At 36.5% G+C, this 25,495-nt stretch overlaps 5 protein-coding genes and 1 long non-coding RNA gene across 11 annotated transcripts; 4 read left to right on the top strand and 2 right to left on the bottom strand.

Annotated features, from left to right (window-relative positions):
* Positions 1-2,766: 2,766 nt before the first annotated feature.
* LOC128896780 (maternal protein exuperantia) lies at positions 2,767-6,277 on the top strand. 2 transcript variants are annotated; one of them, XM_054160242.1, is made up of 6 exons: positions 2,767-2,920; positions 3,995-4,306; positions 4,395-4,676; positions 4,876-5,068; positions 5,179-5,321; positions 5,404-6,277. In XM_054160242.1, the coding sequence occupies exons 2-6, from the start codon at positions 4,019-4,021 to the stop codon at positions 5,713-5,715; spliced, it is 1,218 nt and encodes a 405-aa protein (XP_054016217.1). In that variant the 5' UTR covers positions 2,767-2,920; positions 3,995-4,018; the 3' UTR covers positions 5,716-6,277. The 2 variants fall into 2 exon arrangements, with proteins under 2 accessions (XP_054016217.1, XP_054016218.1); XM_054160243.1 differs by lacking the exon at positions 2,767-2,920 and adding an exon at positions 3,002-3,264.
* A 1,388-nt stretch (positions 6,278-7,665) lies between these two features.
* LOC128896789 (uncharacterized) lies at positions 7,666-10,555 on the bottom strand. 2 transcript variants are annotated; one of them, XR_008462103.1, is made up of 5 exons: positions 10,219-10,555; positions 10,015-10,105; positions 9,839-9,938; positions 8,178-9,155; positions 7,666-7,983 (listed from the first exon to the last, which is right to left on the bottom strand). It is a non-coding gene; the product is annotated as an uncharacterized LOC128896789 (long non-coding RNA). The 2 variants fall into 2 exon arrangements; XR_008462102.1 differs by having other exon boundaries at positions 8,344-9,155.
* On the top strand, positions 7,799-13,117 carry LOC128896778 (uncharacterized). The gene is made up of 6 exons (XM_054160240.1): positions 7,799-7,933; positions 9,860-10,117; positions 10,207-10,343; positions 10,414-10,867; positions 10,938-11,112; positions 11,186-13,117. Exons 1-6 carry the CDS (start codon positions 7,901-7,903, stop codon positions 11,425-11,427), a joined length of 1,299 nt encoding a protein of 432 aa, XP_054016215.1. The 5' UTR covers positions 7,799-7,900; the 3' UTR covers positions 11,428-13,117.
* On the bottom strand, positions 11,942-15,685 carry LOC128896782 (ethanolamine-phosphate cytidylyltransferase). Of its 2 annotated transcripts, XM_054160245.1 has the most exons (6): positions 15,210-15,685; positions 14,768-14,905; positions 14,430-14,609; positions 13,932-14,358; positions 13,597-13,817; positions 11,942-13,463 (listed from the first exon to the last, which is right to left on the bottom strand). In XM_054160245.1, the coding sequence occupies exons 1-6, from the start codon at positions 15,251-15,253 to the stop codon at positions 13,370-13,372; spliced, it is 1,104 nt and encodes a 367-aa protein (XP_054016220.1). In that variant the 5' UTR covers positions 15,254-15,685; the 3' UTR covers positions 11,942-13,369. The 2 variants fall into 2 exon arrangements, with proteins under 2 accessions (XP_054016220.1, XP_054016221.1); XM_054160246.1 differs by lacking the exon at positions 15,210-15,685 and having other exon boundaries at positions 14,430-14,622; positions 14,768-14,906.
* Positions 15,686-16,400: 715 nt separating this feature from the next.
* On the top strand, positions 16,401-19,090 carry LOC128896978 (putative uncharacterized protein DDB_G0282133). The gene is made up of 3 exons (XM_054160594.1): positions 16,401-16,579; positions 16,772-19,040; positions 19,084-19,090. Exons 2-3 carry the CDS (start codon positions 16,843-16,845, stop codon positions 19,088-19,090), a joined length of 2,205 nt encoding a protein of 734 aa, XP_054016569.1. The 5' UTR covers positions 16,401-16,579; positions 16,772-16,842.
* Positions 19,029-25,321, top strand: LOC128896772 (uncharacterized). 3 transcript variants are annotated; one of them, XM_054160230.1, is made up of 4 exons: positions 19,029-22,537; positions 22,655-22,955; positions 23,089-23,188; positions 23,275-25,321. In XM_054160230.1, the coding sequence occupies exons 2-4, from the start codon at positions 22,882-22,884 to the stop codon at positions 25,063-25,065; spliced, it is 1,965 nt and encodes a 654-aa protein (XP_054016205.1). In that variant the 5' UTR covers positions 19,029-22,537; positions 22,655-22,881; the 3' UTR covers positions 25,066-25,321. The 3 variants fall into 3 exon arrangements, 1 of the variants encoding a protein (XP_054016205.1); XR_008462101.1 differs by lacking the exons at positions 23,089-23,188; positions 23,275-25,321 and having other exon boundaries at positions 19,029-19,174; positions 19,300-22,537; positions 22,655-22,880; XR_008462100.1 differs by lacking the exons at positions 23,089-23,188; positions 23,275-25,321 and having other exon boundaries at positions 22,655-22,880.
* Positions 25,322-25,495: the final 174 nt, after the last annotated feature.

Raw genomic sequence — 25,495 nt, 5'->3', positions numbered from 1 at the left:
GCGCGAGTATGCCGGTGGAGCGCTCGCGGTAGCGTATGAGCGCTGCCGCCTAGCGCGTAGCCTTCGCTACCGCGGCCGCTCCAACGGTCTACGCGCGCTCTGATTGGTCGGGGTTTTCCGTTAATATCTCCTTAACGAAGCCCCATCCGACATTTTTGCAAAGGAAATTGTTGTTCAAAATCTCAGCTACCCCCCATTTCCGGCTCCTCCCCGAGTTTTGGGACACCCTGTATAATTTAATGAAAACTGCGTAAAGAATGAATTAGGATTCAACTAGAGTTTGGAGGTTCCTATGGTAGGTTGGCATGCGGTAATCGTGCGTGTAAAATCGCATAAAATCCACGTGGCGACCAGTGACCCAACTAACGACATGTCCACGGGTATGGCGGCAGCCTGTGCCGAAGAGATCAACGTTGATCGCAATCGGCCACAGAGCTAACAAGAGAATCCTACCTGCAGCTTTGGCTCTGTTTCTCCATGTCTCGCGTGTTTGTGCCTGCCTATTAACCGAAGCGAATATTACACGTTTCCATCGATATTCCGGCAAGTCCTCCAATATTAAATCGGAGATACCGTTGCAAACTGATTTTGCACCTGTGCTGCGGCTCGGTTACGACTAAAATGCACGACACGGTACTTTGTCGCGTACGAACAAAAATAGCTAACGAAACTTTGACGAATCGATCGTCGCGATATCTCATTTTCCGATTATTCCTTAATTACCGCGCAGAGCGAGATGGTTGCGGATCGGAAAACAGGTTTTCTGCATTAAAACGCGATCGACACAGCGAGAACTATTCTTTTCCTCTCTGTCCGCGAACGCATTTTGACTTTGCAAAATCGGCCAGAATTTCGAAACATACCGAAAATTAGCCCCTTGAGATAGGCAACCAGTGCTTACAGTTATGTCGGACCGGTTGCCTGCTTGCAGGCGCAAACGTGCCACCTTTTCGCACATCACGTTCTCCTGATACCAAAATGCAAACTCGGCCAGAATTTCGAAACGCTCCTCCTTTAATTAAAAGTAGTTACCAAGGACGCTTGAATCAATTCAAACAGAAACTTTAATCACTTTACAACATTGTGGATTTTCAAGAAAAGTTGAAATCTTTCGTTTCGTTTCGAAATTGTCATTTTTCTTACGAATTTTAACGCAAGGTCTAATTAAAAGACGCAACAACAAGTTACAGAACGGACCGAGCGACAAAGATTTCCACAGAAAATTCTCGATAATTTCTTCGTGAATTGCTCGACTCCCGTTTCGCGAGAGACTTTCTCGATCATTATTTACTCGATAATTACTCGCGCAAATTTGCTCTGTAAATTTCAGAGCGACGCGTTCCGTACTTATTCGCGTACTGTTCGTTTCAAACGTAGACGATCCCGATCATGGGTGACGAGTCGACGAGCGACCTCTGTCGGTAATGCAGAGAGAAGGGAAACAAGCGAAATAAACAAACGAGGAACAAAGAATCCTACGAATATCGTTTTTTGTCTGTGTCTCATGGCGTCCGCGACGCTCTAAACGTAAATAGCGTATATCGTAATCACAGTTTCGTCCTGCTACGGTAAATCGGCATCGAAGAATCAGTTTGACGACCAAGCTGATTCCAGTGTGGAAAAGCGTGACTGTAAATCTTGTAAACCGGGTTTCGTCGAGGACGTACATTCAAACAGTTCGGTAAGTCTGCAATCATTTCTGCTTTATCAGAACAATCATTCTTTTGCCTTCGAATTTACTACGTTAGCCGATCTGTACAGGAGGAATTAAAAATCTCGTGGTTAAAAAATACCGTGAAATTAAAATGCTAATTTCGAATGTACACGGTTGGCACTCGCCATTTTTAACGATGTTGTAATTGGAAATGTAATCGAGGTTCAAAAGGTTAAAAAAGAAATTCGTTGCTGGCGTGCGTAGTCGTAAGCAATACGTATAAATTACTGAGAAAATTGTGTCATAGCAAACACTTGCGACTCGGTCGAGATAATTTATCAGTGATACGAAATATGCACCGTGTTCTAAACAAGGCTAAATAATTGATAACGAGAGATAAGTTTCAGGGGAATTTCTCGGCACCGTCGACCATCATTCTACCGAGCGTAAATGGAATTTCATATGGACGCGTCACATAACACAGTCGCGCAATAAAAATCCAATGCATTTTGCTCGGAAAACCGGTTTTCAGTCGCGAAAAGGAAACTCGAATAATGGTTGGAATGATTCGATAACAAAAGTTAAATAACCGTGACAATAAAACTGATCGGATAGCAATAACTCAGTAAAATAAAAATATGCAATTAAATATCGCATAGCCATTTTAACATTATGCCAATATAACATTCTACGTTTACATTAATTTCTGTTTCTATTCAACAACTCGCTCGATCTATTCAAATAGAAAATACATACATGTATCTAATCGTGTGAAACCTCTTAATCTCACCTTTCGATCTCGATTAATCCCGCTTGATTCGTATACTTGTAAGTACGAACCTCTACAGTTTTCCCATTTTCTTCTGCGACAACGTTCAGCAAAAATCAACAATCATTCGATATCAGCCAATCGCACACACACACACACACACACATCTACAAGAAAATCATTTCAATTAAATGATAAACGATATCGAGAATTCGTAAGGCACAAATAGACTCGCAGTGACTCAGGGCGTCTCCGCCATTTGCAATAACAAAATCACGTGAGCTCGATGCGCGAGCATCGAGTGGACTGCACATGCGCAGACGAGCCAGCGAACAGGCGGGTGATTACCAATCTCGCACATGCGTTCAAACTCTTCAAACGAATCTAGTCGCGTTCCACGGTAGTTTCCAGTATCTCCTAAGGTTCTACAGTGTTGTCGTCCGTCGCTATCAGTAGGAAATAATCACAGAGAAAATCCTCGAGTGCCACGTAAACCGGTGAGTGATAAAAATAACCAAAGGAAAATTTTAATAAATAATTAATGGAGAGCGAATAGTGCCGTCGTGAACTGCCCACGTGTGATCGGAATACGTATACGATATATTTTGCATACGTGACACGATTCTACCTAAGCGAGCTGCTTATACAACGTATCGCAGAATGGGAAACATTCAAGCTCTCTTATTGGCAGACTCAGCTGACATTAAACCGAGATAGCAGCTGTTAGATTAATTTTTTATTGGCGTTGATGACGTAGTGTGAATTCTTGCTACGGACGATAGTATCGTTTATTTCCTATAACGTGCGGATCTATTTCTGTTCCCGCTTCTGGTTATATTAGGTAAATATTTTTATCGCTTCGGCTTTATCGTGGCTTCGCGACGTGTGATTGGATTCGATCGGAAAAGAATATTGGTTTGTTTCTTTATCCTTTAGCGTTCGTTACCTGTCTTGCCATTTTATCTTCGTCATGCTTTTACTATACCAATATCGTAATTAATATCGGTAATTATAGAGAATGGCATTCCTTTTCGTCGGATCACGTGTTCTCGCTTGTTCATTTTTCTTCGTTCGGACGTGTTTATGTTCTCTGTTGTAATCAAGGTCGACCTTGAATCTTCTCCTCTATACGCGTATCAAAATATCTCGCACATCTACAAAAACTATGCGTAATCGTTCCAAACATTGCCTAGCAGGAAATTTCATCTCGAAGCTTCGTATTTACGCGAACGTTTACACTTGAAATTTGCCTATCACGCGACTCGGTATTTACTTATAATTTCCACGAAATATTTCTTTTAATAAAGAACAAATTATTTACTATTTTATATATTATTTGTTTGTTCGCACTTGTATTTTAATCACGGCTAGGAATTTCGTACGGATAATAATAATTCGAATAAAAACTGGCGAGTATAAATAAAATAAACCGTTATTTTTAAAAAAAATCGAAATCCAGATTACGAATACTTGGCAACGTCGTTAACCGAATATTCGATTATTCGAAAATAGGTATAGCGTTCTAACAAAGAAAGCTAGGATATCTAAATTTTTCTGTGCGTTTTTTGCAGATTTATTAGCAGATTATAGCAAACATGGTATCATCGACGGCAATGGGAAATAACAAAGCCAGTTCTCCCGCAAAACCGTGCGCGGTCGGTATCGGTTCGGGCAATTATCAACTAGTCGGATGGGACATGGACACGACCGGCAAAAAAGTTATAGACGAAATATGCCAAATAGCTGTGTACACCCCTACTTGTTCCTATTCTCAGTATGTAATGCCATATAAGAATCTTAATCCTCCAGCAATGAAGAGACACAACATGAGAGTTGTAACAATGGGAAAGTTTCGCGTACTTAAAGACAGTAAAACTAATAAGGTAAAACTGATAATTATCAAAATGCCCGAAAATTAAGGGATTGTTGGTTTTCCGTTTGTTTGTATTGGATTCTATGGCTTTTTTGCAGGTATTAAAGAGCAAGAGTGAAATCTCTTCGTTAACCGATTTTCTTACTTGGCTGGAGACTATCAGAGGCGATGCAAAGGATGGAATAATATTAGTCTACCATGAACCCCGTAAAGTTATCCCTGCGATGCTACTTGAATCCTTAAAAAAGTATAATCTTTTGGAGAAATTTAAAGAAACTGTAAAAGGATTTGTGAATGGATTCAATGTTGCAGAAGCAAAATGTGAGAACACTGTTCGTTCCTATTCTCTCAGGACATTGTCGAGAGCTTTACTCAATCAAGTAAGCAAATTATGTTCTAAAAAAGTTTTAATGAATAAAATAGCTTTCGTATAACATACACAGTCAGTGTAATAAGTATATTCGTACAGGTACCCATTTATTTAAAATTGGTTGCTATACGAATACTTGTTACACTGACTGTCTATATTGTTGTACATGTTTAGGAGAAAAGCTTACCAAACACTTTTCTTAATTTAAGGAAAAGGAGTTGGATAATGCGAAAGATAGAGCATGTCTAGCTTTGCAAATAGTTCAGCATTTGAGTTCGTTAGAACCAGCAAATGGAACCGAAGCGAATGGCAGTGGCGATGGTGATAGTACTGCGAAGAAAACTGTAGAATTTATTCGAGAGTACGTTCAACCGGTGGAAGTCGAAGAACGCGAGTACGCAGGTATACAAATAAATCGATCTTTCGTTTACTTCAAAGTGGAAATTATTATATTATACATATGAAAATTATTATTCGAAGCTTAATTATGTAATGCACTGGCTTCGTTTCAGAACTGAAAATAGTATTCGAACGTCAAAATAGTTTGAGACCTATTTTTGGAGTCCTATTCCGTGAGAATCGACGGGAACGTCAACATGCCAGTCCTCTGCGAAGACTACTTGCCGAAGCGGGAATAGAATATTCCCAATTACAAGTATGTACAACATTCCTTAGCATTTCGTCTCGTTTACCAAAAGATTCGTTATTTTCTATAATAATTTTTGTTGAATTCACAGGAAGCTTGGAGCAATGGGAAGAGAGAAGGCCTGGAGGAATTAATCAAAGATAAATTAACAACAGCGGAAGACAGGAAGATAAAGGATCTGCTGATTGTTCTCGAAGGTCACTTTGACCCAGACAAGAAACCTAAATCAAGGGTATCACAGGAGAGAAATGAAATGAAAATGAAGCATTCAAAAATCAGATATGACAAAGAAAACAATAATAAGAGTGACTCTAGTACTGAAACCTCGGACACAATTAATTGTAGTTCACCGCTCAACGGGAAGTCGGAGTCTGAGAATAGTACAATTATAGCGGAAGAATAATATAGTTGCATCTTTCGGTACTCTTAATTAATTATCAATATAATCGATACTGTTATCAGTAATCGAGCTTCAAGTCATTCCGTTTATTATAATTATTATTATTAATATTACGATAGCGTTGTTCGTGCGTGATAAAGTATAAGTGTTATTTGTTGCAGTATTGTATTTAAGTTTTATTTTTGTTATAAGTATATATATTATATCCGTATGGGATATAGAACTTGACTTATTTAACAAACGCACAAATGTACAAATAATACAGCGATTACTTTTAGTTTTGTGATAACGAAGAGGTTTAATCATTTTTCTTTTGTTTAACGATTAATTCTACGCTCATTATATTTTATTTAATCAGATCGGAACTGAAGAAACTTATCTGCAATACTTTTTCTTTCATTATTCTGAGATTAGCATATGTTTTTTACTTATTATTAGCTCGCGTACAAAGCGCATCATGATATTAAATAATATATATTTTTGTACCGCAAAGTTTATCTAAACGAGTGATGCGCTTGTTACATTTTGCAGAGTTGCAATAATTTAATAAAAACATAAAATTCTACTTTAGGACTTGAATCATTTATGTCATCCTTGTACGGTACTTCGTTCTTTTTTTTAAATTTGCACCAATAATTCCTGAATTAACAATAATTGTATATAGACTGATAAAGACAAAAATGAATTAAATATATGAATGCCTATGCAGTGGACCGTTGTATCCGCTTATGGACTTTCATGCCAAAAGGCCTCCAAGCGTGAACAGGATAATGCATAGCATAGCACAGAAGATTCAATATTCACTTCCTAAGCAAAGGAAAATTCCTAGGATCATTTGGAATGAAGCAAAACTTTGATTTCTGCTAGAACTTCAGGAAGACGTTGACGCATTCGCTGAAAAATGATCGCTATACCGTTGGAAAGAATTAATGCTTACTATGGTAACACGTTTGGTTTTTTCTATCAAACACGAGTACTCTGCGCACACAGCGTGCCCGGCTACGTAACGTAATGCAGTTTCAGTTTTTAGCGTCCGACACTTTCCTGATATGCATGTAACGGATGTATTTTCCGTCCTGAAGCGTGACAAATGGTAACGGTCAACGATTATTGCTAAAACCTCTCCAGAACAAGCCGAGGTAACAAAGTAATTGCTAAGAGTACGCGTGCCGTAATTGAAACGGTTACCTCGTTAAAAGACCACGCGTTGCGGCGCCGGGCAAAACGAATCGATTTGATTCTAACCAGAAAGCAATCGTTTCGCGCAGTCGTCGACAATCGTTCAACAGCCTTTATAGAAATCTAACGGACAAGCAATTTTCCGGGGAATCCCGGTGCGTTTCAATGCGTGACATAGCACTATGCTCCATCAGTCACTCAGCCGGTGACAACTACAATAAACGCGAACGACGTCATTTTCGCTTTTTATGCGAGCATCTGACGCGACGATGAAAGCACTATTACAGTAGCGAAAAATAAAACCGAAACTTGGTTGCTTCAGCATCGTTACAAGTTTACAGAGTGAAGAAGGGAATCGAGTTATTCAGAGCATTAAATGATCGAAGAAGAACTACAGGCACGAGCCGCGAGTCAGTTTAGCTAGAGAAAAAAAGAATATTAGATCAGAGACGAGATGGCAACTAAAATTCATTGATATTTAAATAAAAAGCGTTAAGGATAAGGATGAATTAACCATCCACTTAAAAATTCACTCCATTGAAAATTTGATGACATTTGATTGGAATAATAGATGAGAAATATAATTAAATCAAATATATGGCTAGGCTGGTATATATACGATCGCGATGTATAATATATGTATGTATACGTATATAAATTCATGTTTCATTGAAGAATATCCGTTCGAGGCCATCGCTGGCCACCGCGAAGAGGATGGTAAAGATGGTTGTTAGCAGAGGCAGCAAGCATGCATTAACAGTACTCTGGATGGGCCGGTGGTTCTCTGATTCCTTGATTTCCGTTCCTCCCCTCCCAGAAGACAGTACCCGTTGAAGGAATCTGCCACGGAAGGGAGAATTCTTACGTGATACACGCGCCTCAGTTCACCGGGAACCCTCGACAAAATTGCATCCCCGACAGTGCGATTTTTTCTTCAAAGTGTGTTTTAGTTTCTCTGTGCCTTCGGGAACCAAGAACGAGGATAGTGAAGAGGACGATCAAGAAGATCATGTTGACCGTCCTGATCGCTGGATTCTGCACGGTGGGTACCAGCTACGCATACTTTTCTTTTCGCTCAAGATTTCCGCGAACCTATAGCATACACAACGAACATATAACATAAGACAACGTAGAAGTATTTCATTTAGAAATTAATTTAAGGATTTTAAAATTGAATTTCTTTCTAGAAGCAGAAATAGAATTTAATACTGTCGACGTTTTATGTTAGTACTGAAGATAAGGATTTTAAAATTGAATTTCTTTCTAAAAGCAGAAATATGTATTACGTTTGGTATTATTTCCAAAAGTAGAAATGTTAAACTGCGAGAATAGGAATATTGAAATTCAAGTATTCGATCAAACGTTGTTAGATAAATTCTGGAATGGACAAGTTTCCAATTTCTACTCGCCACCAGAATTACCCAAGCCTGATTTGAGTGAATGAATGAGTACGTTTTATCTATAAGAGTTGTGAGAGGTCTTCATTATTTTCTGGGAGTGTCAGGAGTCCGTTGAGGCCTACTGGTTCACCTGTAGCTCGGCTACCTCGGGATCGCTAAACCCGTACTGTAGCTACATTTCAAAATTAAACATAGCTACAGCCCCTGACAACCTATAGACATTTTAAACATATATACATATAACACCCTTATAATTAGATACTAGAATATAAATACATTTTCTCTATGTTAATGGGGATTATTTCTATCTATATAAATAAATATACCTTTATGATAAACGATTTTATCAGCGTTTACCGTATGACTCGCCCAATCTTGAAATCTCGACTGACCTACCTTGAAGAAGTAACCATAACCTGTACCACGATTATCCGTGTGGCTGACCGTGCGATGGGCAGCCTGTATGGCACGCATAACGAATATTTTAGGCGGGCATCAGAGCGTTTCTTTACACCGTTACTCGCATTGGAATCTGTTCTGCTCGCTCATCTGTTGGTCACCTTCCTTCTTGTCGAAGGCAGCTCCACAGTAGGCAATAATATCTTAAAAAGGAATCTTGAAGGTGATCTGCGTTAATTATAATTAAATTAATACGACCTTTATATCGTACCGTTTAATTTCGTGTAACATTTATGGTATACATTATTTATCAAAATAACACGAATACTTTCCTTTCAGTTTTTTCATGTGATGTAGAAATTATTTGTACATTGTAACAAACTACTTGGAAAAGAGTACTTCATAAGTCAGCAGAGATGTAACAACGCTGTCCCTAACGATAAACAGTATGTACTTGGAGAATGCCTGCAGAAAATATCCTTGAAAATCAATATCCAAAAATCCCTAATATTTCATCTGTGGTAGAGGTCCTTTAGACGGTCATATCTATTCTCAGTTCAGTTTCGGTTTCCGTTATCGTTTCATTTCATTTCAGAAAACTAGATTCTTTTTGTAACCCATTCACTTGCGCGCAAAAATTAATTAATTAAAAGTGTTCAACATATACAGTCAGTGTAAGAAGTATTCGTACAGCAACCAATTTAAAATAAAATTAACAGGAAAAGAAATAAGAGGCTAACATTAAACGTTAATTTAAAACTTTAATTTACGAAAATTCTGCTCTAAAAATATGTAGAGATGTAGGGCAATTATTTCTTCTTCTGAAATTTATCAATAAAATAAATACAAAAAGTATTATTTTGAATTGGTTTCTGTACGAATACTTGTTACACTGACTGTATATTGTTCATTCTGGTTTAAGACTGTACATTTGTGGTATTATAATTCATAGATGAAGACTGTCTCAACAGCTTTAGTTTTGGTTCTGAAGAAAAAGCTTAGACATACGTACACCATACAAAATTTTCAAGAAACAAATAAGTCTATCAATCCTGGCAGTTCTCAGTCTCCGTTTCAGTGTTCCTTCCACTCTTTCCATTGAAACTGAAACTGAGAATAGATACGACCGTCTAAAAGGACCTTTACACCTTAATGTGGTACTGTTACAGGTTGCAGTCACCGTCGCCCAGGACTACGAAGTCTCTGACATTCAATGCAGTGGTGCAGGATCAGCAGCCGATCTGCTCACTGCAAAGATTAAAAGGCCGGTAAACTTCAGAGGGGCACCGCTCTTTGCCGACGACAGATCCGCCAATCCTCTCACCGATATTCATTGCCAGATCAGACCAGATCCCAACGATCCTCAGGAAGACAACTACTTCCTCAAGGTGACCGACTTCTCCAGATGTGGCATTCTAAAAAGAAACGTGAGAGAAATATATAATACCTTTCTTAATAAAAAAACACCAACATAAATTACATGTTGCATGTTGAAAACGTTTGGTACTGTCATTAGGGTTTCATTCACCTGCGAATATGGTTCCCAGCATTTCCAGGCGTGGTAATGCTAGCTGACCAAGAACTAATCCTGATGTGTCGACCACCCGAGCCAACGTTATTGAGACACAAAGCTGCAGGTTTCGCTGGCACATTGTGAGTATCCATTAGATTTAGTTAGATTTTAAGAAACGCTTAAACGTCCTGTAATTTCTCTATTTTTCAGTCCGCATGGCGCGAGAGTATCCGGGGTGGTCGAAGAGACTCCAGGACGTTTGGAGTACGAGGTGGCTCTTTATCGAGAAGCTACAGGCAATAACACATCGGATTCGTCAGGATCGCAAACCGTGGATCAAGCAGTTCCTATAGGGACGAAACTCCAGCTGAGAGCTCGAATCAGTCCCGATAGCGCGTGGGGTTACATTAAACTGTTGGAAGTGACTGTTAGCCCTGATCCTGATCAACCTCACGCGCCAGGGAGCGTTGTGCTAGTCAAAGATGGCTGTAGAAACCGAGACTTTGCTTCGATAATTCCTCATCAACCAGCTCGATATCGAGAGAGGAAGAACGAGGTTTTTCTCGACTTCGAAGCCTTTCTTCTGAGCTCCATGAGGGAACGATCCACTTTATGGATACACTCGCAGATTAAGGCCTGCATGGAACCACAAGACTGCCAACCGGTAAGTTGAATACAAAGAGTTAGAGAGAAGAATCAGAGTGAGAAATATTTTGATTAATTTGTGCTCTCAGGATTTCTGTCTGGATCTCTTCGAACCATCAGGACATGGGAAAAGAAGAAAAAGGACATTGGAAGTGGCGAGTGAACACCTTTCAAAAGACAAGCGTTCTATAAAAGAATACAACGATTCAACTCCCTTTACAAAATTCAAAGAGAACATCGAGTACACGGTAATGATGCCTAACGGTGAGTATCGAGATACATAACTCCAACATTATCTTTACGATTACAGTTACTTTTTATCTTTTTCATTTTTTAGATCTGTACCAGAAAGTTGCTGCTGGACTTGAAAACAGTTGCGGGAACTTTCTCTACGTGGCAACTGGTTTAGGTGTCCTTCTCGTTTTATCAGCGCTTATCATGTGCTATCTAGCTTCTCGTTTGCATAATTTGTCATCGACGACATCCCAGAACAAATCAATTGATGAACTGATAAGAGATCGGGCTAGAAAGTACTCGGAAACAACGCCAGGATACACTGGTCGATCCACGGTACAATAATTAGATCAAATTGTTGCCAATTATCTTGCTTAATTGGATCCATCAATCCACAGATTTTGTGTAACGAAAGCACGTTTTATACAACCAATTGCACGAACAACTAATTTCTTCATGTTTCTCATGTTAAATGTTTGCGACATACAGTCAAGTTACTTCTTCTTCCCCTCAGCATAACGTAATTGTTATTAACAAGTTTTTGTTAAACGTGCAGTGCTATTACGTGACCTGAAATAGTGCGTACATTCATTTATAATAATAATTCTAGATTCATTGTAGAATAATCATTCGCACCCAGGTTTTTGGGGCTTATTAGCTGCGTAATTTAAACACCATGTACATATACACACGAGATAAATTATTATTTATTATTTGTAAATGAAATGTCATAGTCTAATCGGGAACGAAATTACCCAATAGATATTATTTATTAGACTATTTGAAATTGTGTACACAACCGCGTGGATTTGATTGCATTAGGAATACCGAGTCACAAGTGGAAAAATAAACCAATTGACTGACTTCATAACGTTTTATATCGTATCATGCTATTACATTCCCATAAATATAAATACATAACGTGACGCACAATAACACTGAAATGGAATTAATCTGGTATCGAAACACATAGCGAACAATTTCGGTAATAAACGAAGCAATCGGGTATACGCATGCAAACAAATAAAATTCTTTTCCAATCTTTTTGTCGCTTCTCGTTCAGAAAATAATGCAACGCTACGTTACGATACGTGGCACCTACGTTTTATTCGATAACATTAACAGTATACCTATACATATTTTCCTTGTACAATTGTTCGCTTGTATTAATTGCATACGTATGTTTAACGGTAACGATTACAAGTATTATCCTTCGTTTGCACGATAAATGCATACAGGTACTGCACGATGAGCTTTGCTATTATAAAAAGAGTATAAATTTCAAGTTTCAATAGATACATTTATACAAAATCAACAACGATTGCTAAACGATTTAAATAATTTGTTCATCTTTTGCGAGATCTTTAGACTATGAGGTATCATTTATGACTATCGATGTCGGGACATCGTACTTTGTAATATACCATAGTTTTAACTCTTGAGCGATCGCAAAGGACTATTACCATTTTATTCGTATTCGTAGTGTTACGTTGAATAGTTTAAGATTAAAAGAAAAACTAAATACTTCACTTATTACAACTTCTAAAAATACCCAATATTGTAAATTAGGTATTAATAAATAAAATCACAATACTCCATTTCAGAATTAATAATATTTTACGTTTAAAGGTACAATTTTTATTTCGAGATTTATTTACACATTTACTCGTTCCCTTTTAATTTCTATATTTATATAAGAAATCGAATGACATTTACGAAAATCCCGAACTAAAAAATGTACTCTTTGGTTTCAACTATCTCGTCGAATTATAATAGTTACAAATTGATGCAGGTTAATCTAATAATAAAATAATACAAAACTGCCAGAGTTAGTCGTCTAGAATTTTTCATTATTTGCACAACAATAAAACCGGTGTAAAAAGTTCATAAACTATACAAGTAAAATAATATATGTCTTTGTAAAAATGCAACGTGCGTATGACGATAAAAGCATTTCAACGTTTAGGTCGTCTTTTCCTGTTTTTTATACAGATACCTACATCTATGCGTAAGAAAATTATTGAAGAAAAACAAAGATTAAAACTTTGTCGATTGTAAACTATTTCTTCTAAATTATGCGTGTCTTTATCACTATATTTCCTTCCTTGTTAAATCACTAGGAAACGAGAAGTAACCGTCTGATTAATACTTTTAAATATCTAATGTAATGGTACATATTCAAGCCGTTGGATAAAATATAATATGTTAAACATTGCTGCGATACCCTATTTACAAGTGTCTCTTATTAAAATACGAGTATCGTACGCATCGAACGATCAAACTGAACTTAGTTCTGTATTTTTTTTTGCGATCTCACTAACGCTTCGTGAGCTGCCAGCTCTTTCTTCTCCTTCCTCAAATTTCTATTCTCAAATTCCAGCCTGCAATTAAAGACTGTGTCAAAGCATAAACCTTTTAAAAATTATTTTCACATGCAATACTAAAATGTCTGTTACTCTACCAAGTAACCATGTTACCTCATGCGTGCGATATACATATATAAAGCTAACATACCTATGAAGAATGATACGTTGAACAATTTTGTCTGTGGTCATATCGTTACCGCTATCCAGCAATTTGAATTTATTTTGCCTTTTGGGTTCAGCGTACGGATCGGAACCATCTTCGCACGACATTATAGAAGTCTGACCATGACAAACGACGGAAACATCAAAGTGTTCCATTAGATCTTTGGTAACTTCGTAGGGTGCACCGATTACTACTTCGTTAACATACTGTATACAAACCGAATAGTATGTTTTAGGTTAACTATGCTCAAACTATCCCATCTAGTATCTTATTTGTAACTGTATTCCGGAGTATTTCCGAGATAGTACTTTGTTTCTTACCTTGCAAGCTAATACGCTAAGCACTCTTTCGTGGAGATTCATAATTGGATGGTTACCACATTTATACCGATTAACTACCGGGTCCGTATGAAGCCCGACTATGAGATAATCACCCTCCTTTTTCGCAACTTCTAGGAAATCTAAGTGACCGACGTGAAAGAGATCAAATGCCCCGGCAACGTAAACAATCTTATCTCCTGGCTGTGGACTCTTTCCGTCGCTAAACTGAATAATCTTTTGCGTCGTAGGCAAAAATTGAGAACAACCTGTCCATGGACTACGGGCAGATCGATCTTGACCCATACTTTTACTAGGCTCTCTGTCTACGCTGTACTCGCTATCTCCTTGTTTGAAATGTTGCCTTGTCATTAGAAGCATACGCCCTACTAAATCAGTTGTTGACACACCAGCTGTTCTTTGTACCTCTCTATAATAACCATATGTGTATACATTTATATCGACAGGTATCCCTGTATTACGTGGTCGGGTGAAATATACCTGTAACGACCTGCTGCTTTCACCAAATGGTACGTGTCTACACCATCCGCTGTCATGGTAATATCATCACCATGAACACAAAAATCACAGTTGTATTTGTCTAACGTCTCTAAAGTTGTAACATATGGTGCCCCTTCCACTACCTCGTCTACCCATTTAATACCACGGACCATTTTGTACCTGACAAGAAATTCTACTTTGCCAAACAAGAAATAATTGTATATATTATTCTAAAAGCATCCTATTACTTTCACTAAAGCAATGTTTTGGAAATGTATAACTAATTATGACAATTTTAGCAAACACTTGCAACTTGTTTCCCTTCAATGAAAACATACCTCTCTTCTTCCATAAATACTGGTGGTCCTTTATGTTTAGTAATTTCTTCGTCTGTATGTACACCGACAACTAGATAATCGCCTAACGCTTTTGCCTGTCGTAAGGAATTTGCATGGCCAAAATGTACCATATCGTAACTGCATCAAAAGAATAATTTCTAAACTTTACTTGAAAAGATCAAACATACTTCCACCGATATAAACTATGAAAAGTTATAGCATTAGGAATGTTACGCATAGATTTACACAATGTAACTTTAATTTTCAAGTGCATAACTTTGTTAAATTAGACTGAATTTCGTAACGTAATGTGTACCTTGATTACTTTATTAAGTAAAATTGTAAAGTGTCAAAGTATTAAGATTACTAATATATGGCATACTATCACAGAAAAATGAAAGTCATTCGGTGATTCTGAACAGGTACGTTAATAAAAACTCACCATCCATCGCACCAAACTCGTACTTCCTTGCGACTTTCTGTCATAATGAGGAAAATTCCGTTCGACAATCAGCACAAGCAAACGGAAAATAACCTACAAACACAACACCTGCTAGTCTCAAGTCTCGAGTGTCAAGTATCAAGTCTCAAGTCTCAAGTCTCGAGTCTCGAGTCTCAGCTGTCTCGATTTAGGGAAGTGCACTGCGACTATTGCGACTTGCGACTATTGCGAGTTTTTTTGACACGCATACTTCCGACCATTACATGACACGATAAATCTACTGTCACAGAACAGACGAACTACAGACTTCAAAGCGATCCCAAGTTTCCCCAGATAAAGCGTTAAATTACTATAACGGTGTCATCTGGCGTATCAGTTTCGCAATCATTAGAAATCTACGAAATTCACCGGTAAGGGGAAGGGGGAGCTTAACTGATCACCACGTTCGAACTCCGCGTGCTCCTCATAGTATGAATGAATCACTGAAAAATATGTTATTGTACGTAGAGAGTCCAAGCTCGCGTATTGAAAGTTGGTACAAAGTTTGTAGCGCCATGTGGGAAAAATTCACCCAATTAAAATGCGGAGCGCGCGCGCGTACATGAATATATACAGGGTGTCCCAAAAATGTTGTAACACCTTGAAAGAAGTGGTTCGTGGAAGGTGATTTGAAACAACTTTTTCCTTAGCGAAAATGTTGTCGGAGGCTTCGTTAAGGAGATATTAAGAGAAAACATTGACCAATCAGAGCGCGCGGATACCGGTGGAGCGGGCGCGGTAGCGAAGGCTATACGAGCTAAGCGGTTCAAGGTGTTACAACATTTTTGGGACACCCTGTGTATACAGTAACGGGTTTTTTTAAATTGCTTTAAATTATTTGAAAGAAAGTAAACCAGAGAAAGTGCGGACGCAGCTCGAAGGATTTCCATCATTTCAGAAATTATACTTTTCGAACTGCGTCTACACATTCCCTAATTTATATAACTTAAATAGAAATAGAATCAATTCAATCAATTGCGTTGATTCTAATTTCAAGTTACCATATTTTCATTTACTCGTAAACGAGAAAGATTGCAGCCATGGGGTCATATATGCATACACGCGCATGCGCTCCACATTTTAGTTGTATGAATTTTTCCCACGTGGCGCTACAAACTTTGTTCCAACTTTTAATCCGTGAGTGCACGCGAGCTTAGACTCCCTGACTGTATGTATTCGTATGGCAGCTGTCGCAGTGTATAATATAAACAAATAGTGGATAGAACTTACGTTTTTTAAATTAACAAATAACGACTGTAAATACAATTCAAGAATCATAACTGATGTACTTTCGTAACCCAAAGGAGTTGGGTAGAATTATCCTGTTGTTGGTAAATATTATTTACTTGTGCGTATTTTTTTTAAATAGTTTGACGGTTAAATAACTTTTTTTTCATCTAACTATAAATTCAAGACGCTTTTTAATTATTAAATTTAAAATTACAAAGTAAATTACCCAAGATCGTGAGGTGCTATATAATAAGCTTTGAGTTTAAAATAATATATCGGTATTATGTTTTCAGATTCAACGTGAGAGGTAAAAGAAGGTATCGATATTTAAGCGAACGAAAAAGCTAATAATACTAAATGTACAATGACTAAATTGACCAAAATAAAGTTTAGGGATCAAATGAAATCCAACAAAAGCAAATTGTCAAATACCGTTTCTATGAAACGTGGCAAAATGAATAAGAGCAATTTAAACTTGGTCGAGCGTGATAGTTACTTGGTCGGTAGTAATATTAACATTGAAACCGTTACAAATAAAGAACAAAATGTTTTACACGACAGAAAAAAATGTTTCAACGATAAAGTTACAAAGAAACACGGAAAGAAGAAAACGATGAAAAAGAATGTAACTGCTCCTATTACAGAATTGAATTCGCAAACATCTGAAATTGTACCAGAATTATGTAACGAGAAACTTAATGCTAGTATACTTTGTACTAATTCTAATAAAAAGTCGCACGAGTTTTCAAATTCTGTTGAAAATACCATCCTTTCTAATTGTACAATTAGAATGTCTGTAGAATCAAATAAAAGAAGTTTAACAAATGTAGTACAAAAATATAGAACTAGACTCAAAAATAAACAGAAGAATCAAGAAATGATACAAACAGAACCCGAAAGAAGAATACTTGAATACTATCAAAAAGATCATAAGACTAGAGAAACCAAAAATAGTACTAAAGCATCGAATACAATTAATACAGTCGTGTTAGGACAAGACAGTTTAATACCTCCAGAAGAGAAACATACTAGTCGTTTAGTAAAAATGCAAAACAAACGAAAAGTAATAGAGAAAAATGTAAACATTAACAATGCTCAATTAAATGTACAATCACCTAGACTATTGAGGTCCTCGAGAAAAAGGGATCAAGTTCTGGAAGAGGGAATATTTGAAATATCAAGAAATAATACCAACAATACAAAAACTGTACTCACACTACAAAATAATATATCGACTAATTGTAATCGGCAGCACGAGGAGCATACTTGTTACAGAGATGACTCTGACGAAGAAAACCAAACGGAAACTTTTAATCGTAATACGACGCTAGAGCATCGTATAAGTAAATCGGAAGAAAATAGTATGAAATCAAATGTGTTGAGAAATGGAAGCTTAATTAATTCGTCGGAACAACGGGTTAAAACAAGGTCTACGATAAACCGAAGATATCATCAGGAAACGCAGAATACTCCAACGCTTACTAGTTTAACTTCGAGTACTTCAAACAGGAATACTCTGAAATCGGTATATATCGACAAACAAACTTTAAATGATGAAAATATATCCGAGTTTGTGTATGAAAATCGCGGTAACAAGGAAAAATTAAATGAGACTAAAATGTCCCGTGTAATTCCGGCCGAAAATAACTCGAACGTATATTCTTGTAATTTACGCAACGATATTTCTTCCCGTGATGATGTATCAAAGAAAGATCACAGCCAAGATCGTTCTGTTGTAAACGTATCGCAACGTCGAAGGAACTTGAACAATTTTGTTACGAATTGTCCGGAAAGAGAGTTTTTAAAGCTACAAAATACCGAGAGTGTTACGCAAGGTATTCCGCAAACCAATCTACGACATCTAGTCGATTCAAAATTACAAAACGATCGTGACGTTTCGATGGAGATTGAAAAGGAGGGCACATACGAAAGCTGTGAATCCGTTAAAATTGGAAATTTAAAAAGGAGTCGGAGTAGAAAGCTGAAAGAAATGGAAACTAGAGAGTCAGAGTATTGTATTCAAATAAACGAAAACATCGTGATAGACAAAAATTGTACCGACAGTAAGAAATTGACAGTACCCTTGGTTAGACTAGAAGATCTTCCTTTGTATGAGAGATTACAACTGTTGCGTACTCCGCATTACATTGAAAAGAGAACGACGAGTCGAGAAGAGAACGAAACGCATTATCGTTCAACGACAGAGAAAATAAATAACAAAATAAGTATAACGAACAGACGCTTAAATAATTGTACGAATCAGACGACAGCTCTGAGTCATTCTTTCGAGAAACAGATGGAAAGTATACATCTGGATAAAAAGATTGATACGAATCGAAAAACAATCGACTTCATTTCGTTGAATCAATTTACTGAACAAACATTGAAGAGTAAGGAGACAGAAAAGGTGTCTGTCAAAGAATCGCACGATTATTCCATTCTGATTTCGGACGAACAATGTAACAGTACATTTGTCAATCGCAAATCGGTAGTCGTTAAAGAACATGTAAATTCTGAAGAAAACAGAATCCAATTGAAATCTGATAAATATCAAGCCGGTCGGTTATTGGAAAACATTTTGAATTTTTTTTTGAAACACAAACAGGATGTAACGAACAAAAGAAGAAAAAAGTCACAGTATTCGAACACGGAAGAGAAATGCGGCAAAAGGAAATGCGTTGCTATGTGTATCAAATGTAAGCAAATCTTTAATCTGTTGCAACAGTTTTCTGGTAAAATAGATTTCGTACGAGACGAACCATTGTCCATCGAATGTACGCTTTGCGACGTACAAATTAATTCGTTGTCTTGTTTTCAACAGCACATCATGAAGATACATTTACAGTGCGATGGAAATTTACCGGCTACGAAACGATCGTTCGCCGTTGAAATTATTAACGTCGATGGAGAATTGAGTAATAACGAGAGTGGTAGTAACAATAACAGAAATAATAATAGCGATAGCAATATTAGCAGTAACTTTCTTTTTGAATGCTGTTGTTGCTTAAAAAGTTATAAACGTATGAAGAATTTTAAAAACCATATCGAAAGAGTCCATTACAATTTCGACAACTCTGTATTGAATACCATGTTTAACACAGGTAAATATAAAAAAACGTACGCTTTCGATAAAAGTCCGATTGTTGATATTACAAATACGATATCGGAGATTTCTAAGCAACTGGAAAGATGCGTGATAGAAACACGTAATCAGGTGGATGGGTATTGTATCAACGCGAAAGATGTAAACGTTAAGAACGACGATAAGTCGATAGAAAATGTGGAACTTGAGAAAAGGATAAGCGAAGTGAAGCGTTCAATGATTACTCAAATTACGAGGAAAACTTCGACATTAGAAAACAATGTGAAAAGTGTAAATACCGAAGGAGAAAATTCAAATTTAAATGATTTTAAAGAATTTCCAAATACGAGTGATAATCGAGATGATACGATGCACGAAAAACCAAAGACACTTTGCAGACCCTCTTCGTACGTTTGTAACGTTTGTTTCAACAAGTTCAAGGGAAAGCACGTATTTTTATTACACATGTCGAAGCATTCAATAAATTCCAATATTAATAACACCGATGCAGCTGCAAACGAGGAACAAACGATACGAGAAATTTTCGGAGACAACGATATAATTAAACTCGAAGACAATGCACGTTTGTCAAATCTGTACGTAAAAGATTCCGAGGGTTACCGTGGTAATATTGTACCGTATAAAGACTGTAACATATTGAATTCTATTACGGTAAATAGGCATTTAGTAGACTCAAAATGTAAAATTTTAACATCGAAATTAATTAGCAAAGAAATTTCCAGCGATAAACATGAGAACTCTGATCGTATAATCAAAGAAGAAAATATTACGTTGGAGACAGGTGTGCTGGATTTTAATTATATGTTGTATGTAAATTTTACACAGAAAGGAGGAAGAGGTGTGAAAAGACGAAATTCGCTTAAATACAATATACACATAAGAAAAAAGTGCAAAACTGATGATACAATAAGAAATAATAATTTTATCATCGATGCAAATATGGAGGAAGTCATAGTGTATACACCGAAAGAAATACGTTGCAATGTCTGTGGTAAAAAATTCAATTCTCAGAGAATACTAAGGGAACATATGTTTTTTTTACATGATTCTATTTTCGAAGGTTTAGAGTTATCAAGCATCCTCCTAAATCATTACTATAAGATGGAAAATATGTCCCTACAAGATACCGATACATATAAAAGAGGATATAATGTTTCACCTAAAAAGGATCTATTGGAATTGTTTATGATGAAAAAGAAAAACATACGCGACAGAAGAAGAATCAATGAAATGTTTAGGAAATGCGATACAAACAAAAGAAATGGAAAGTGGCGTTGTAACCCGTGTAAAGAAAATTTTGCATTGATTAGAAACTACTTGCGTCATAAATACTATTATCACAACGATAAGTCTGTAGTCCATGTTTGCGATAATTGCAACAAAGCGCTCACTTCGGTTGCAATGGTGAATATTCATACGTGTACCAATGTCACATCTTGGAAATGTAAAAGATGCAATCTGAATTTCATCAATGGCATATCTTTAACGAAGCATAATATGAACAAACATTTAGAGACCATTGGTCCACATATATGCGATTTATGTAAATTAAGTTTCCTTACAAAATATATGCTAGAAAGACACAAGTCTGTGCATTCGACAATTTGTTATTATGGTAATGTAAACAATGTCACAGATTCATTTGCATCAGTGGAAGATCATTTTCCTCGTACTTTAAATAAGACAAACAGCTCTGACATTGATCTCTCCGAAGAGGAAACACTCTCGTTGAGTGATAAACGTGTCTTTCAAACGTGTTTGAACAAGCATCCAGAAAATGTTAATATATCCTTAGAACCGGAAGCTAATTTTACAGTTATATCTGTACTGTGCGATGACGAGGAAGTATTTAAATGTAATCTTTGCAACGTCGTGTGTCTTACAAAGATACAAATGAAATTCCATTTAGAAAAATGGCATAGTATTATAGTAGGAGTGTGTCAAGTTTGCAATGATTTGTACATTTCGGATGAACTGATGAAACATTTGATAACTCACCATATAGTCTTGGGCGAGTCGGACTTGAAAGAAGACGAAGATCTTCGAAATGATACAGCAAGAATTCTTGGACTGAAGCGTTTACTATCTCTTTACGAATATCACAGATTCGACAATATCGAAGAAAATCAATGTTTTAATTGTCACACGTGTTCGAAGGAATTTTCAAGCATACAGTTTTATCGAATTCATTATTTAAAGTTTCACGATACGATATGTTTATTATGTAACATAGAATTCAAACACAGTTTTCAAGCATTCGAACACAAAATTAAGATTCATATATCGGTCAAGAAATACCTTTGGGTAGTGAAACAAATAATTTCGACAATTTTGCAGTTCAATAATTACGGAAGTACTCTCGAAGATGTCATATTGCGATCTAGCGAAGTAAGAATTCACGATGAAAAATGAAAATACTGTCTTTTGTGTATATAATGGAAATAATAAAAATAATTCTACGAAGGAACTGTATTAAATTTATTTTAAAATACAAATGATATGTAATATATATATGTATACCAATTGAAAGTTATATTTTAAATAGAACATTAAGGGAAAATTAATTTTAATCAACCAACAGAGTTGTACCTTGTAGTAATAAGTATTTAATGTATTAATGGAAATTCTTTTCGAACTTGTGAGTGGTGTTCAAATTTCTTCGACGCGCATGCGAGAACAGAATCTGGCATCACAGGTCTACAACACTACGAGAAATAAAACTCTACATGGCGGATAAAATTCCCCACACTTTTATACTGGAAACCTAACCTAAAACCTAGATAAGTCGGTATCTCTAAAAAAAGGATAAAAAGAAGAAATAATCTCGACAAAGTTTATTATAACAAAAACCTAGCCGAGCAGAGAAATATCGATAATGCGTTGAACTCTCCACGCTCTATGGCGATCGTAATATGAATTGAATTAAATGAATAGCACGTCGTCTAACCGTAAATGAGTAAGTTTTATTTCTAATTCTTCTAATTTCTACTTGACTATAACACATAACGTATCAGTCGCGGATCTATTCGTTCGTTTTTACATTCATTTAATCTCTTTGTAACTCTTCCCTTAGCTCGGTTACCTCGGGATCGCTAAACCCGTACGGTAGCTATGATTAAAAATTCAACATAGCTACAGACCCTGAGGGTCGCCTAGACAAAGAGATTCTACGATATTATTTGACTATTAGTCAAAGATAACAATGGTACCCAGACAGCTCGACCGTATTTGCAACTTTTGCGTGCATTGAACTGTGGAAATTGGCAGCTTGAATCATTTTCTTAGTTGACATGGTGTATAATGGACCACATAGTACAATCAAAGAAGGTTGACCATGATTTACTTTCACAGTCATATACGAGAAGTGTTGAAAGGTAAATTAATCATTAATATATTAATATTAATCGTTCGACGAGTTCTTTACGGCTAATGCAAAATGATTTTATACAAACATTAAAGTATGAAAATGCTTATATGTATATTTGTTTTTTGCACTTGTTGTTCCAGATCAACAGGACTGCAAACTTGTACGTATGGTTTATCCTCTAAAGTTTTACAAAACAGGCAGGAATTTTGGAATAAGTTATTTCTCAAGTACACAGGACATGTATGAAAAATTTCTCTCTACGATACATGAATTTATTTTTTACGTTTCAGTCGATAATTAATAATAATTGTTTCGTTACGTTTCAGATATCAGATGAAACTGGAACCGACGACGCAAACATTGCCGTGCCAATAAAAAAGTCATTAATGTCTATACAGTATTGGGTAAATACTGGCTATCTACCTACCGATGCAAATGTGATACTAAGCGTACATTCAAAGAGTTGTACTTCAGTCGAGTCTGAATCATTCGATTTCTTAGATCATTGTTTTACGAGAGAAGCGTGTTACGAAAATTCTACCGCGAGCTCTGTTGATACTGCCGCGTACATTTTGTCGAACAATAATACAACGAGTAAAGTTGAAACCATGGCCATTGTAGAAGGTGCGAAGCACGATACGCAAGGAAATTCTAGGAACGTGATACAAACAAATTCGCACGAAATAGTTGATACGAGAAATACTTTGTTTCGTAACTCTGAACACTGTTACGATAAATTGTCGAACGAAAAACCAACAGGGACAATTTATGACCATACAAAGAGAAACTCTTTTGTTACACAGAACTCGTTGAACGTAGAGTCAACGAATACCAATAAAAGTATTCGCAAAAAACTGTATACTCGTACAAATTCACCTATCGATCTTCTTCACGCGAAAAGTGATAATAATTTGATGTCCAAGTCGAAAAAATACATACATCCTGCGTTAAGTTCCGGTTCTAAACGGAAAAAAAGGCATACAATTTGTATGAGAGGGAAATTAAACAAACGCTCGTTCGTGTTTAATAAAAATTTCACGGATGGCGATCGATTTAGACTTTTAAAAGAAAAATGTAGAAGAAGAGATCGTAGTTATTTCGATGATATTATTCCGTTATCCGATCTTCCTTCGAAGTGTAAAGGTTCGCTCGATAGAGGTAATTCTAGTACTATCAAGAATTCGACAACACATCAAAATTTAATACAATGCACGGATAAATCTTCGAATACGTCTAATAGCAAGAAATGCGAGAAACATCGTGAAGCGATAGAAAGAAGACAACATTTAAATCCGGTAGTTTGTTTAAAGCGATTATCAGAGTCTGATTTACAGAATTTTCAAGAAAAGAAGAGAAATACGAAAGTAAAAGATCTTGGCAATTTGAATCCAGTAGTTTGTTTAAGGCGGTTATCTGACAATGATATTAAAGTTACTTGCACCGATAATGCAAAGACGACAGGTACAAATAGTTCGTTACTCCTAGACGTTGAGGTGCAAACCAGCGATACGAATAGCACGCAACATTCAAGTTTTTTATTCTGTAAGCCAGAAAGCGTACATTTTGTCGAAGATACGGATAGTAGTTTAAGTACTCTTTTTATCTATAAATGCGAAAGTGGGATATTTCATAACGGTTTCTCTGCGAATAAATCGCTAATGTCGAGCAACAATCACCATCGGCTTGCCGCTGCAGCAAAAGAGGGGTTAAATAAAACAGATGGAGAATTGAATAGTAAATTCTTTCGTCAAAATTTTATATCAAATGTCTGTTCTAGGTCGAAAATAATGGCAGACAATATCAGACATTTGCACGATGGTATTCGTGATAAACGCAAAGATGAGGATATACGTAAAATAAAAAAATCGAAAATTTTTCATAACATACAAATTTCCAGCGATTCGTTTTTCAAGGAGAATTACGAGCGAGATGCTATTCGCCCGTTAAATGTATCCGTTAATTCGAGTATCACATCAGCTTCGGTTAAGTCGAGAGACATTTGTAAAAATAGGTTTAACAATAATTTCAATGTAAATAACGACGAGCCATGTTTATCGTTGGACGAAGACGACGGGTTTGTAAAACTTGTACACAAGTATTATTCTACCTGGAAGTAAGCCGCTAAGGGTACTCTGTCGTTGCGAAGAACTCGACATCAGCTTCCATTTAGTCAATAAAAGATATTGAAGCGCAAATGAAGAGTAATAAAGGAATATTTTTGATACCCATTTCTCGAAATTCAGCTTGACGATGCCTACCATTCGGTATCTGGTATGTATGTTACCTTCAATTTTTAATGTTTGTTAGCGAGAGGATAAGATTGTATTTATGTTTTATATAAACCTTCGTAGTAAATAAATATTGTTACTTTTAGTTTTGGTTTATCTTCCTGAAACATACAGATATAAAAGTACAGATATAACAGAAGATCTAGTTTAAGATGATTTAAAAGAAATTTGAAGTTTATGTGTATGAAAGGGGACGAGAGAGGGAGAGGGAGAGGGAGAGAGAGAGAGAGAGAGAGAGAGAGAGAGAGAGAGAGAGAGA

This window comes from Hylaeus anthracinus, unplaced genomic scaffold (genome assembly GCF_026225885.1).
Source record: "Hylaeus anthracinus isolate JK02 unplaced genomic scaffold, UHH_iyHylAnth1.0_haploid 11978, whole genome shotgun sequence".
In the NCBI taxonomy this organism is placed as follows: Eukaryota; Metazoa; Arthropoda; class Insecta; order Hymenoptera; family Colletidae; genus Hylaeus; species Hylaeus anthracinus.
Note: the sequence above shows the minus strand (reverse complement) of the source record. Positions and strands in the feature narration are given on the sequence as shown.